The following is a 14,653-nucleotide window of genomic DNA, read 5'->3' on the forward strand; positions in this document are numbered from 1 at the left end:
ATAGAAGTCCGGCGGACAGGCAGAGAAAGGGGATGGATGGACACAGAACGCAAGCAGCGAAGCTTCTTGTGCTGCGGTAAGCGAGGGGGTAGCGCGGCGCACGGGCCAACGGGGGCCCGAAGAGAACAGCAAGCGACTCCGGAGTGGAATATCTGGCATTCGACGCCAGCCGACGCCTTTCGACCCGTCATCTCCCCCGGAATTAGCTCTGCTATTTGCTGTCCGTCTCGACCTCAACCTCCTTGACCGTCTACTGCACTAGCCATGGTACGCTCTGCCTTTCTCCGCCCTCAATTAACGTCCCCCTGCTTACACATCTCACACAAATAAACAGGTCGTCCTCGCAGCGTCGATATGCACCCGCGGGGGCAAGGCGGTCCTTTCGCGTCAATTCCGGGAAATTGCTCGCTCTAGAATCGAGGCTCTACTCGCATCCTTCCCCAAGCTGGCGGACTCCGGCACGCAGCACACCACCGTCGAGCAAGACAATGTCCGCTTCGTCTACCAGCCCCTCGACGAACTCTACATCGTTCTCATCACCAACCGCCAATCGAACATTCTGCAAGACATCGACAGTCTCCACCTCTTTGCACAAGTGACCACCAGCATCTGCAAGAGCTTAGATGAGAGGGAGATCCTGCGCAATGCTTTCGAGCTGCTCAGTGCGTTCGATGAGCTGGTGACGCTGGGGTACCGGGAGAACCTGTCGCTTTCGCAAATCAAGACGTTCCTGGAGATGGAAAGTCACGAGGAACGGATTCAAGAGATCATTGAAAGGGTACATACCCCCGGTTGGATCGCCCGCGCGATGGAATGCTTACGTCTGTCCAGAACAAAGAACTCGAAGCCAGCGAGGAGCGCAAGAGAAAGGCCAAGCAACTGGAGATGCAACGGAAGGAGGCCGCTCGCACCGGTCGTTCTGCGGCTCCCAGGGCCCCATCCTACCCGGTTTACACGCCTCCTGCTCGTCCCGCTGTCCCCGATACCTACGACAGCTATGAAGCGGAGAAACAGAAGTCCTTCGCCAAGTACGGGCTGCTCCCCCCTTTTTCTCCCCGTGTCCATGGGCAAGTACTAATGTAAATGTCTATCTAGGCCCCTGCCAACTCGCGGAAAGGGTATGCAACTTGGCAAGAAATCGAAGGCTACGGATATCTACGAAAGAGTGCGCGGCGATTTGGGCCCGGAGGTGGAAGAGTCGACTCCCTTGGTGACTCCGCAGGCCTCCACCCCCGTTGCCGACAAGGTCTCCTCCGCCCGTGCTTCGCTATCCACCGACCGCGACCCCATTCATGTCACCATCGCCGAAACTATCTCCGCTACACTCACTCGGGAAGGTGCCCTGAAATCCTTCGAAGTCAAGGGTGACCTCCAACTCCGCATCTCCGACCCCTCGTTTACCAAGCTCAAGCTCGACCTTCTCGCCAATCCCACGCATGGCGCCCAGTTCCGCACGCATCCAAATGTCGACAAGGCCATATTCAACAACTCTTCGGTCATCCAGCTGAAGGACACCTCCAAACGATTCCCGGCGAACAACTCGATCGGTGTCCTCCGCTGGCGTGTTGCCAGCTCAGGATCGGACAACGCGGAGATTCTTCCCATCACGTTCACCGTCTGGGTCAACAAGGGCTCCGATTCCACGACCGTTACCGTCGAATACGAGCTCACCGGCTCCGATTCCTTGCGCGACGTGGTCGTTACTATCCCATACGGTGACGCCGAGCCTGCTGTATCGAGCTTTGACGCCGTCTACGAAGTCTCGGGAGACAGCTTGGATTGGAACCTCGGAACGGTGGACGAAAGCAACGCGTCCGGCAGCTTTGAGTTTGAATCGGTAGGCGGCGGTGACGAGAACGAATTCTTCCCCATGAACGTGCGATTCTCCAAGGCCACTCCTTTTGTGGAGGTTGACGTTACGGACGTTACGCTGCTGGAGGAAGGAGAAAGCACTGGATTCTCCAAGGACGTGAAAACCGTTGCCGAGGGATATCTTATTGAGTAATGTTGTCTTTGGTGTATAGAGTACTAATGACGTTCGGACCGCCTTTGGAGGTACTGCAAATTGATTTCTTTTTCCTTTTCCTTCTTTTCTTCCCCCTGCTGTCAACCAGGGCCTCGGCTTCTTATGTCGTCCGGCCTTTCTGATTTTAATCTGTTAGTTTATAAGCCAAATAGGAGTCACATCCATGAATTAGAGGTTTTCTATTGAACGGTGTGGCTGAGTAAGAGGGGAGTCACCTGCCACTGACATGATTGAGTCACTTTGCTGTCACCAAAACAAAACCCTCATTCCCTTACCATCCTGTGCCAACCATGGCATCGACTGCTCGAGAATTCATCAGTCCCGATCCTACATCGGTGTTCCCCTCCCCTGACCCAAGGGAACGCTTGGCTATCATTCGACTGAACCGTTCCTCAGCTCATCTTACCAAACCCCGACTGGGTTCGTGCGCAAGAACGATGCGTCATTCAGGACGAACCAGTGCAGAAGAATTTGGCTCATATGTGAAAGGAAAAGGAAAGCACTGCCGCCCTCGATATATCCGCATGTTGCATCCATGGGAGATCCCATCTAGACCACCGATTCTAAGCTTATGTTACGTCGATGACGACGCTGGGTCGTGAAAGGACCAAAAGCTTAATGGCATATCAGACTGACGAAAAGAGGCATTTCAGGTAGTATACAGGCCGGTTTTTTCCTTTGAGGAGCTGCGCTCATTTGTCTAGTTTTCCATCGAATGGACCCACCCTTTTCTTATACTTAGGTCCATTGCACCATATAAAGGTCCCTGGTTAGAGTGTCTACACCCGCACTTTTTTCCCCTTCTATAAGGTATTTGGAAATCAGTTCATGCCCAAGGGTTCAGGTAGGAGAGCACCTCAGTCACCAATTCCCATCGATCATACATTGTAGCCTCACTATGTGACTTGCTTTCTTTCTTTATGATCACCTTTCTCCCGACAAGCTCTATGAGCAAAACCCCGACAACTTCTTTCGGATAGGCTAACTCCACTCACCACGTCAACCCTTGTGCTTACTCGTCTCGCATACAAGTTATAAATCATCATTTCTGGTCAGGCTCACACAGCGCCTTCTCCGTTTTCTCCAATCTCACAATTGTCAAGAATGACCAATTTGCAATTCCAGTCTGGGGAAGAACGACCAACCAACTTCCGGCTACCAACCGCTGACCCAAGATGCTATAACAATGTGAGCCATATGGTAATAGCTATTGTTGCTGCTTCAATCCCCTTCGTTTATCAACGTATATTTATACCCCTCGTTATTCATAAAGTCTAGTCCGATATCTCAAATGTGGCCTACAGGCTACATGGGCCCTTTGGGCGGTGGCCCTCCCCTTCCCGGTGAAAAGTTCCCAATCCCAAGACTGTCCGAAGGAACTGCTGGTGCGTCCATCCTTGGGCCACCTGCAAGACCGCAACGACGGCATGTTAGTCGAGCTTGTGAATTTTGCAGGCAGCGGAAAACCAAATGCTCGGGCGAGCCGAGTGGCTGCATCAACTGCCAGGAAGCTGGAATCATATGTTGCTATACGGATAGCAAAAAGGAGAAGTCCAAGAGGTGAGAACTGAAAGGATATGCTCTCGGCGAGTACTTACAATGATCGTTGTTTCCCAAAGGCAAATGAATACCCTAGAGGCAAAAATTCGCGCTTACGAAAAAGCACTCAAGGTTGTGGGCGATTGGAACGGGATGTCTGTTGATGATATTTTGGGTCTCGCTCAATCAGAGGTGCGGATATGATCCAGTCTCTAGGTGCAGGCATTAACTCTCCCTGTTTCCACGCAGGAGTTCTCGGCTAAAGAAGATGCGTCTGCCAATCCCTCGCGATCATCCAAGACTACTGTTGTTCCTCCCATAAGACCTATCACGGGTCCTTCTCGTATCCTAGACTATACTGCCGTGGATTTTAATCGAGATGACACCACCCGGTCAACAGGATACATTGGTAGGAGCTCGGAAATTCACTGGATGCATGCGCTCGACAGGGAGATCACCTCGTCCAAGAACAAAGAGGGCGACTCAAACGCCTCGACGCAAGCTGACCCACACGACAGTGACAAATCAATTGCCTCGTTTAACTACAACCTCGATCATTTGGAGATCACTCGTATCGACGGGATTGAGAGACTTGCAATTCCGTCCAAGACCATTTGCTGGAATCTTTTCGATCTGTACCGCACTTCAGTACATCCTTTGTTTCCTATAGTCGGGCTTGTCCCATTTACACAGCAACTGGAGTCATTCTTAAACAGAGACCTCCAGCCTAGCAACAGATGGCTCGCGATTCTGCATCTTATACTTGCCATTGCTTCCAGGTACACATTCGTGACCAATCGCCAATGGAATTACGACCAGGTTGATCACTTCAGTCACTTTCTTAAGGTGAAAGCTCTCAGTATAGACGGTCAAGTTTTGAATCATCCTGATATGCAACAACTGCAAATCGAAGGGCTGGCCTCATTCTATCTGCTAGCGATGGGCTACGTGAATCGGTATGTTCGACATCTTCTGGCAGAATTCATATTACACGGATTCCGAACTCGCGTGTTAACGGTTTCGTAGGTCCTGGTTCCTCTGCGGTAGTGCACTGCGCCGAGCGTTTGCCATTGGACTACATCTACGCAACTTGGAAGGCTGCACCCGCGACTCTCGGGAAATCAGATATCGTGTTTGGTGGTCTTTATATACCCTGGAAAGCCGGCTCTGCGTGATGACCGGTCGTCTTTCTACTGTCCCGGACAATGTAGTGACAATACCGCTCCTTATCCCATTCGACGAATGCGACTTTCAGAAGGAGGAAGTCCAAAGCCTGCTTGCTCGTTCAACCCCAAGCCCGAGACCGCCCCTACTGAGCACAGAAACCTCGACAAACGCCACTGACAGCTCGGGTGAAAGCAAGAAGAATTCCCCAGGCCCCAGCCACGTGTATCCATGCAATTCTCTCTATTTCATTCAGTTGGTAAAGCTGACCTTTATTACTAAAAAGATGTCCAACAAGCTCTACAATCCGGAGTCGGTGCCCTCACTATGGGCAAGTCTGAAGTATGCGATGAGAGACCTGATGCTTGAGCTTGAAGGCTGGCTCATGAATCTACCGAAGTTTTATGACTTCTCGTCGCCAACAAATACTTCTGCTCTAGCGACCGAAAGGATGACGCTTGCCCTTGTGTTTTATAGTACCAAACTAACGATCACAAAGCCTTTCCTCGGTCCTTCGGATCCATACGAGAGGTTACAGAAGGAGGATCGTGAGTTCTCCAAGAAGCACGCAGCCGATTGCGTTGAGTCGGCCTGCCATATAATACGCCTTCTTCCCGAACCCCCAGACACCGGCGCACTGTACACCTTGTTTCCATGGTGGAGCATAATACACTTCCTAATGCAAGCGACCGTGGTCCTTCTTATCGAAGCTAGTTTGGGCTTTGAGCATATTCCCCAAAAGGTGCCGATGGTTCTAAGGGCCATCAAAAAATCGCTTGAGTGGATGTCCATCATGTCAAAAACCAGCGCCACCTCAGACAATGCTCAAAGGCTTTGCGAATATTTCTTGGAACGACTAGATATCAAGGTCGATTTAGAGGCTTCCGAGACTCCCGAACCCTCTAGGCTCGAATCGGAATCCGACAATAGTCCTTCAGCTGGGGAGGGCAGTTCACAGAGGAGAAGAGTGACATTCCAAGATCAGATCACCGAATTGGATGATACTCCGTTAATTCTACACGCTTATCAGTCAAGACTCTCTGCGTCGGCGCGTACAATGGGTGTGTCTGCAACGACAGCCATGCTGGATCCAATGGATATAGACAAACCTACGACTTATGCATATGCAGACGAGCTTCTTCCTTACGACCAAAACACGGGGCTTTTCACCGATACAATCTTTCCACCTGTCGATCCGACCCTGGAGTCTAATTTGGATTATCCCCCAGACCCTATGCTATGAGCTCTTTTGAATGGCTCCAGTTCTACTTCTTTGACTTTCAAGTGCATTTGCACTAGTTACATTCACTGTGGCTCCAGAGTACTATAGCTAATTATTAAGATCACGAACAAAAAAAAAAGCTTATGATTTTTATCGTTTACCCTACACCTTACTATGTGTGCGGTCTATTTCCTATTTACAGATCTGTATAGTTCAATGATAATAAGAATGAAACATATACACGATGATGACGAAGGTGTATAAAGGAGATAGAACAGAAACACCAAACCTGGAATCAACGTCCACCTAGGTAGCGTAACCCTGACACCTTCCAAAAGCCCCGCCCCATTCCGTCCCAGTCGGAAGAATAGTCGAACCAACCATGGATTCAAGAAGCTTGAGTGAAAAGAAAAAGCCTAACGCGTCGAAGAGTGGCATGATCTCCATTCATCAGGCCACGCGTCCTAGGTAGCAGTCCCAGCAGTGCCAGAGACAGGGAAAAAAAGAAATGAAGTCAAGCCTCCCACCTCCTCTTCTTCGCGGTAAAAAGAAGCCGCGCGTTCTCCTCCCTCGAGTCACTCAGGATGATACCAGGGGACATGCGCGGGATGGCGCTGATGCGAGCGAAATGGATTTCGATGACGAGGGCGCGTCTCAGGGCGCGGTTGGCCCACGACCCTGACGCAAGTGGCCACTGGGTTACATCCCAGCGGGCGAGGTCTATGCCCACGAGCCCGCGCCGGTCACCGACGAGGCCCTCGATGCCGTCCAGGGGCGGGATGAAGCGGCGACGGATGCCACAGCCGGAGTGGTTGGAGTCGATTTGGTAATCGGGGCACTGTTTCAGGGAGGCGATGATGGCGGAGATGTCGGTGGGTGGGCCGCTGGTGGGAGTGGATTTCGGGGGAGGAGGAGGGTGATCCAGGGGATCGTGGTCGTCGCCGTCGACTTCCGGCCCAAAGTCTGGATCGAGCAGGCTGGACCCCAAGAAGATGGTTTTGGTGCGTAATGCGAAAAATCGAGTCATCTGGCCCAGGTGGAACATGTCGCAGGCGCTGGAGTTTCCGTAGCCGCACCGGCACTGGTACTGGCGTGATTGGTTTCCGCCGAGGAAGGAGATGGCGTTCGTCGGTTTGGGGTCGTCATCTGTCTCTTCTAGTGCGCCGTATGCTCGGAGGAAGTAGGCTTGGAGGTCGGTGATGGTGTTCATGATGCACTGTCGTCTATAGTATACTTCTTCTGTGGGTTTGTTAGTATGTTAAACCTTAAAGACCAATCCTATGGTAGTGTGGTTTGGGAGTAACTGGGCAAGCTGCTAACCTTCTAAACCGTCTGGTAAATACCACCAGGGGAAGGTCAGCGGGGACGTCGGCTTTTCCAAGCCATTTGCCCAGGATCGTGACCCGAGAACGATCAAGGTATGTGTTAAAATCTGGAAAATAGCACGATCGTCCAGAAATCGAGCTATAAAGATTGACTGTCGAATACGATCCTCGGTCAACTTCAACATCTGGTCGTCAAATTTCGAAAAGGAAATCTTCCTTCCATAGCCATAACCGGATCTCTTCAAGGTCTCCTGGACGACTTTAGGGGAATTAAAGGCATCAGCCAGTCCGATTACCCTGGCTATTAGAGAAGTTCGCTGCGATTTGATCTCCGCATCGAAACTTCCTTTTACATCTTCGTCGAATGCGTTGAAAGACAGTATCTTGAGAAACACCTCAATGGCATCTACTCCCAGTTTTGGTGAGAAATGGTCACTCGGCAAGCGGACTGTGGGCAGTTCTTCCCATAGTGTTTCCTCAAGTGCCGGCGGCTGATTTGGTTCATTCTTCTCCGATTTGAGGGATTGTCGTCGAACCCGCGTGGTTTTCTGGTTCATAAGCTGCCTGCCTTCCGCGAACTTGTTCGGGTCAAGCAAAGCTCGGAAGTAGGGACTGTTCTGCGCGAGCACCTCGCTTGAGACTTGCCAGCGATAGCTTGCAGGCCGTGGTGGCTCAGGCGATGGGTGGTCTGGGGGGATATATTCGATGATAACATCGCCACTCGTCAAAATCGCCGTCGCGGCTGCTTGCAAGTGCTCGGCCGGATTCGAGTCCTTCCGGTCACCATTTTCTTTTACCGATTTGGAAACGAGTGAAGGTATGCCGGCTGTGTCACGGATGGGCAGAGCCCCTGGTCCTCCAGATGAGAACGGATCCATTTCGTGATGATAAGTAGGTAGGTAATGCCACTACCTACTACCTTATCCCATGGAAGAGACAATCATTAATTAAATCGCTTTTCGTCACGCTTTCGAGGTTAGCTTCGGGAGACATTGAGCCACAATGATTCTTTCACCATACCGAAACGAATTTAGTTATCCCGCTTTCCTGTGAAGAAGGGATTTGAAAGTGGGCCGGTCATTCGGGTGCTTTTTCATAGGTACGAGATCCAGCCAGAATATACAACAAGAAACAGTGTCAACAGTTTAATTAAGAGCGGCGAGAGGCCTTGGCTCTCAATCAACCTGGGGATAGAAAGGGGTGCCTGCAATAGGGGTGAAGAGCCCGATGTGACCATATGTAGATAGGATGTGACAAAAATATATCTTTGATGAAGCCCAACACGGGGACCCGCACCCTTAAGATGGACTTCTATGAAGAACTGGTGTTCAAGGAATAGCTGATGTTCAAGTTAGTGACTGCCCAATGGGAAGATTTCAAGCAGGTGAAAGGGAGACATGCAAGTCTTCCGCGCTACTAGTGTTGATGGAATTGGAGGGAAAAGAGTGGAGATTCTGTGTAGTTTTGCGGGTGGTTTTGCATTCTCCGTGTGTTGAAGACGACGAAGGCGGTGTGGGTATTGCCAATGCCTCTTGTGTTCATTTTCTCCGGCTGAAATGCATCAGCAGCCCGGCTGGCGCAATCGGTAGCGCGTAAGACTTGTTAGTTTCCCCTTTCACCTGCTGGAAATTCTTCCCATTGGACAACCACTAACCTGAACACCAGCTATTCCTTGAACACCAGTTCATCCTAGAAGACCATCTTAAGGTTGCGGGTTCGACCCCCGCGTTGGGCTTCACCATTGTTCTTTTTTTTTGTTGCCGTTTCCACTGCTTGACTGCACTGTTAAACAAACAGTCCAACTTCTATATGATATTTTTTGCAGTGTGGTCGTTGTCTGCTGTGGTCGATATATCTATATGTATAGATAGGTATAGACGATTAAGTTGGTAAATGCAGTCAGCAAACACGTATCTAGCTAGAGGTTAGCTGTGCTCAATATATAAAATGAAAATACCTCCTCACTACTTACCACCCGAGACATCTTCCACAACAGCTATTTATTTTTGACAAGTTCTCGAAGTCCTAGCCAAGTAGATGCCACAGCCTCTACCTCAGTAAAGAAGAACAGGAACGCAGCCGGCGGCACAGGAGTGAGTAGATGGAACATTGACTGACCAAGGTATATACTACGCCCACCAGCTTTCACGTTGGCAGTTCGATACTGGACCAGTAGATCCCATGGCAGGGTCCAACAATTTGGAACTTTGCTTTTGCAGTGTACTTCATCTAGAAATACCTGCGGAATATGTCCTAAAGGCTTCCAGTCGATGGTAATAGAAGAGACTCTTCAATTCGCGTACACTACCATACCCAGAAATAACTTCGCAGTATGAAACTGAATCTGCATCAGGTACATGCTCCCCAATCAGACCATCCTATCAATTGTAAGTACACGAAGAGACCGTAGATCAGTAATAGAAAAGAATAATGATGGCAACGAGAGGCCCTAAATGAAGCGATTAGCTCGACTTTTCTGTCTTTCTTGCTATCTATCTCCTCAAGAGCCTGGGACACAAACCGTCGAACTCCAGGAGGAATATAAAACGAGTCCTCATCATCATCTGCAACGCACTACTTGTCTCTTCCCTTGGCGTTTCCCTGACTGGAAGAATCGGTTTGATCACCTGCTCCGTGAGACGAGGGAGGCTGCCCATTTCGACATCGATCTGACTTGTGGCCTTTCTGGCCACACTTCTCGCAGGGAGGCACAGTTGGACAGTCCTTGACAATGTGACCGGAAGCCTTGCAGTAAAAGCAGTAGCTGCACTGGGGGCAGTCTCTGTAGGTGAAGCCGCAAAGACCACATCTGTGGCAAACCTTAGCGTCTTGAGTCGGGACGAAAGACATCGTGCAGGAGGATGTTTTGAGGAAATGACGAAGAATGATGTAAATATCTGGTGAGGCGATGATATGGAGAGGCTTTGGAGGAAGTAATAAGCTGTGTGAATGGCGATTCGACAAGTCCACAAATGCAGGAAATCGAGGATGAGAAGAGAGGGAGTGCGCGAGGAATTACCAGTGATCTCGCGCTCTTAAATCGATTGGTCGACTATACCACTATACTAATTTCGCAACCTATTTTGGGATCTTCCGCTATGAAGTGAAAGACTCCGGTATATTATTCCCTGGTGGCATACCACATGACCATACCTGGCCAGCAGTAGGCACCCAAGCATCTTCATTCACTGTCTTCGGAGATGGCCATTCTAGATCCTAATGTCATACGTCTTGCCATGAGGTCTTCCTAGAGACCCAAAATATAGATCTAATATAGTCATAAAATGGTCGGATTCTACCATCAGCTCAGCTGGTAGTCCCGATTGGGCAATAAATACAGTATCATGTGAGCGTACCCCAAATAGCGGTCTTTCACCTCTTTTATCCATCCCCAATCACATCGTGCACTTGGAACCTTACGCTGCTTGCAATATATTGGAATTTCATGGCTAATGCTTTCATGAAACACTAAGAAATTCTTCTTAAATTCGGTATCTATTAAATCATCTAAATACTAAACCCCAGCCCAGGTATACCACCATCTATCCCTCTAACCAAACAGCGTTAAAAGCAAAATGCAAACAGTCATAATCGATAATAGTCATGAGTCCAAGAAACCTAGCCCCCTTCAACCGTATCGTGTGCTCGTATTTAATTGTGGACAGTTTCTGACGAAAAAGTATTAGCGATGCCCGACGGCGGATTGCAAGTACTCCAACATCAATCTCACCATTGTTAACGTGAATACTGCGGGGAACCGTGGAATTCCGCTTGTTGAGAGTCGGGATCCCTTTGGATGTTTCATTCAGCCAGCTCCGAGGGTGCTGGACGAAGCCGAGATTTCTTCGTTCCTGCAGCCGCAAAAGCCTCAAGTCAGCATCGAGGCAACAACCATCGTCGATGATTTGCGGGAAGGAAGCATAAACGCCATTTTTTACACACCGTGTTGGAAGCAGTGGTGCTGTTGCTGCTAGCCTGCGCAGTAAGGGCAAGGGCGACGACGCCGAACAAAGTTTGGAGCTTCATGGTGATGGTGAAGTAGGATAAAGAGTAATATATCGGATTGAGATATTTGGCTTCGGCTTCTCCGTTGGATTGTATGGATTGAAAGAGCAAAAGATTTGAAGACCCAAATCGAACGGGGCCATCGCTACACATTTATACCCCTCGATGTGAGCACCCTGAAGGCCATCAGGAGGGCTGAAAGGGCGAGTTACCCTGGCGATGCGACAAGACCGAGGATTCACACGGCCTGTCTGCATGTCTTAGGCCAAGATGGTGTCTTCGAGGATCAAAGAGGCAGTTGCGTACAGGGCCGACCCCACACATTTCCGCTTGGCTTTTGATTCCAAATCGCCAGCACGTCAGTTGGTTGGGTCCTCGCCAGCTGCCAGCCATACGAACGACCCTCTCGTGGACCCTAGGGGAAACAAACAGCCTTGCATGACGCACGGGGCGCCTCCATCTCTCGCCGAAAGATAAGATGATCAGCAGAATGTCTCATCTTATCAGCCACTGCGGTGGTTGCTGCTGCAGGCAACAGGAATCCCTGGCAGGTGCATGCAAGGAAGACTTGGCTCTAGCAGCATGACAACGCAGCGAACCGTTGTCCACCAGGGCCTGGATACTCCGTACTCGCCTACGCTATGATTTGACTTCGAACTGTCTAGAACAGCAAAGCTTTATCGTGGAATACCAAGCTTCTTCCTTGCATGCGTGCCGTGCGCCTGGACGGATCAACGATGCCCGAGTCCTGTCCTTGCTTTGGTTACCCTACACTCTACTCCGGAACGAGGCCGGGGACATCACAACCAATGACGCAAATCGTTATCTTCCTTGCCGAAAACTCGCAGTTGGAGACTTCCACTTGACCATAGGTTACGGGATTGAGCACGTAGGCAAAAGAAACCGGAATTTGATATAACACTTGGTAATTAATTAAGACAGAAATTATCGGCTGCCTGTTCAATGCAAAGAAATAAGAAATAGCGGCCACATGAAGTGTGCTCTTAAAGATGCAATCGGCAATCAGAAACCCTCCTTTTGTGCTGAAGATGAGAACGATTTATGTGGTAACTCCATATACACTTTCAGGTGGCGATCATATATATACCACCATGAGAAATCTAAAATAGTTGAAAAAGATATGATCAAAGAAGAAAAGAGTAAGATGAAAAAGGGAATCGAAGAAGAAATTCGCTGAGAGGTTTTCATGGTATCGCGATAATAGGCAGGTGTAGGACCTTGCGCCCTCTCATCACCTTTGTGCTCGTGTACGTATTCGTCGTCTTGTACCCACTCGCCTGTGCTCGAGATTTCAATGCTTCCTTGACAATGTAAAAGATCTTCTTGGCCACTGAGTTCGCAGGTTCCAGTTGCGAGGGCGATGCCACGGGTAAATACTCACTCCCTTCCTCGTCCCCTTCACTGTAGAGTTGATCAACATGTTTGCCGTTCATCATGTCAAATTGATTGGAGATGATCGAGAATAGGGCAAGACATGGCATCTCCTCTTCGTCCGATAGTTGATCCTCATCGTCGTCCAGTGAAATGTCATCGAATATCTCTGTCTTTTGGGACGTGGCTTGCCATGGTTCACTGCAGACAAACCCTAGCACGAAATCTAGGTTGGCGTCGGCGGCTGCTATGCAACTCCTCCTGTAGTCGGCTGTGAATGAAGTGTCGGTCACAGAAGGGAGGCACAGAACGAGACCTCGCGAGTGAAGAGGTGGAGTCGGGAGATCCTCGCCCGTGGAGGGTATCGTGCAGGGCTCCGCGCTCTCCTGAATATTGTAGGGTCGCTCGTATTTCGAACTACCTTGGTGGTTTCCTGGCACGTCCTCGGTGTGTTGAGTGATCGTCTGGGTGAGAGAGATGGTGGATGGTTTCCGAGGGGCAAGTTCCGCACTGCTATCGTCGACTACATAATCAGAGCCGAGGTGCGGCGAGCCAGCATCGATTTCCACGATTGTTGCCTCCTCCCCTGACAACGGGCGTTCCGTTGTGATCTCGGTTCTAATGGTCTTGACGGTTTCGGCAACGGCTTCTCGGGCAGCATTTCTCAGGGTCGGGATCAGAATGTCGGCCTCCTGGTTGTTCACCGGAACTCCCGAGGGCCACGCGGTTGCAAGTCCTGCCCATGCTGCCGGTCTGACCAGACCTTTCGAATATACCTTCCGGGTCAAGTCCACCAATTCGCTTCTCGCATCTCGCGTTTCAGCCTTCTGCCTCCCAATGATATCAACGGTCGCATTTAGGATTCGACCACCCTCCCATATCAGAAATGCGTGTCTGTTGGCTATGCAGATCAATTGACGAGCGGTTTCGTGGGACCAGTCATCGATTATGTCTGCATGGACCTGTAGGATTGCAATGTGCGGGCCGATCAAGGATGCAAGTTCCAGAACGGCGTCTGTGGTGTTGATGGTGTGGGAAACTGACACGCAGACGGGTTGGCCGTAGGGTAATCCCTTCTTAACTTTCGTGAGGAGTTGGAGGTAGGTATTCAGGCGATTTCCCGGGAACGACGACGAGGTGGGCGTTTCCATGGTGTGTGGTTAGGCGAGATGGCAGCGAGGGGATCAAGTTCTGCAGTGTCGAGGACGGGCGGTTCTGAAGAGGAGGGGGAGGGTTTTGAGTTTGTTTTCTTTTTCTTTTTCTTTTTTTTTTCTTTGCCCTTTCCCCCCTTTAGTCTGTCTCTTGACCTATAAGCTGAAGAGGGAAGGATAAGCAAGAAAGTTGGTGGATTGATGAGCTAGACCGGGGCTGAATGACCGCTGGCTCCTGGGCAAAAGGGAATGGTCGAGATCCAATGATTGACAGATGGGTTGAGAAACCCCACTTTTCTGACAGTTAGCTCGACCCGATACATCGACAGGGGGGGCTATTCAGGCGCGGAGTTGCGGTTGTTTTATCTTGATGGCAAACTCAATCCGCGCACTCGCTTCACGATCTGCTAAGGATTTGCGACGGTTGGAGACTGAAGACGGCTGAGGATCCGGGCAAGGGCTAAAGAAAAAGAAAAGAACAGAAAAAAAAAAAAAATCAATACATGAATCCGATATCCCTTGTGGAAATCCGCATACTCCGGTACCAGAAGGCGATCCGGAAAATGGCCCTCCCACGCAGAAAGAGAGAGGGGCGGCAATTGGAAAAGGGGCCAATATAAAACCCCCCTGAATCGATCGCATCGATGGATTTTTGCTCTTGTGATTTTCTTTTCTTTTTCTTTCATTCTTTCATTTTTTTTTTCCATTTGTTTAATTTACTATCTTTCCCCTTTCCTTTTTTCTTTTCTTCTAACCGGGTTTGATCAGTCGAGTAGCGTCCGCCCGCTAAAACTGGCCGCTGGCCTCATTAGTCAATTTTATTCGGTAG

At 49.9% G+C, this 14,653-nt stretch overlaps 4 protein-coding genes and 1 non-coding gene across 5 annotated transcripts; 3 read left to right on the plus strand and 2 right to left on the minus strand.

Annotated features, from left to right (window-relative positions):
• Positions 1–77: 77 nt before the first annotated feature.
• P170DRAFT_407583 (coatomer subunit delta) lies at positions 78–2,198 on the plus strand. The gene is made up of 4 exons (XM_024846689.1): positions 78–267; positions 335–778; positions 832–1,028; positions 1,096–2,198. The coding sequence occupies exons 1-4, from the start codon at positions 265–267 to the stop codon at positions 2,003–2,005; spliced, it is 1,554 nt and encodes a 517-aa protein (XP_024704169.1). The 5' UTR covers positions 78–264; the 3' UTR covers positions 2,006–2,198.
• Positions 2,199–3,317: 1,119 nt separating this feature from the next.
• P170DRAFT_475199 (CeGAL family transcription factor) lies at positions 3,318–5,972 on the plus strand (the record flags this gene model as incomplete). The annotated part of the gene is made up of 4 exons (XM_024853232.1): positions 3,318–3,586; positions 3,646–3,757; positions 3,815–4,521; positions 4,592–5,972. The coding sequence occupies 4 exons, from the start codon at positions 3,318–3,320 to the stop codon at positions 5,970–5,972; spliced, it is 2,469 nt and encodes an 822-aa protein (XP_024704170.1).
• A 493-nt stretch (positions 5,973–6,465) lies between these two features.
• Positions 6,466–11,302, minus strand: P170DRAFT_475200 (uncharacterized protein; the record flags this gene model as incomplete). Its single annotated transcript, XM_024853233.1, has 4 exons — positions 6,466–7,190; positions 7,272–8,126; positions 11,007–11,127; positions 11,219–11,302. The coding sequence occupies 4 exons, from the start codon at positions 11,300–11,302 to the stop codon at positions 6,466–6,468; spliced, it is 1,785 nt and encodes a 594-aa protein (XP_024704171.1).
• On the plus strand, positions 8,844–9,011 carry P170DRAFT_t99. The gene has a single exon. It is a non-coding gene; the product is annotated as a tRNA-Thr (tRNA).
• A 1,184-nt stretch (positions 11,303–12,486) lies between the features above and the next one.
• Positions 12,487–13,824, minus strand: P170DRAFT_455691 (uncharacterized protein; the record flags this gene model as incomplete). Its single annotated transcript, XM_024851555.1, has 1 exon — positions 12,487–13,824. The coding sequence occupies one exon, from the start codon at positions 13,822–13,824 to the stop codon at positions 12,487–12,489; it is 1,338 nt and encodes a 445-aa protein (XP_024704172.1).
• Positions 13,825–14,653: the final 829 nt, after the last annotated feature.

Source organism: Aspergillus steynii (genome assembly GCF_002849105.1).
Source record: "Aspergillus steynii IBT 23096 chromosome Unknown P170scaffold_4, whole genome shotgun sequence".
Classification (NCBI taxonomy): Eukaryota; Fungi; Ascomycota; class Eurotiomycetes; order Eurotiales; family Aspergillaceae; genus Aspergillus; species Aspergillus steynii.

Bases quoted from the DNA above. Each gene is read 5' to 3' on its own strand.
- P170DRAFT_407583 (XM_024846689.1), top strand. The intron at 779-831 runs GTACATACCCCC...ACGTCTGTCCAG, and splicing joins TTCAAGAGATCATTGAAAGG to AACAAAGAACTCGAAGCCAG. The intron at 1,029-1,095 runs GTACGGGCTGCT...ATGTCTATCTAG, and splicing joins AAACAGAAGTCCTTCGCCAA to GCCCCTGCCAACTCGCGGAA.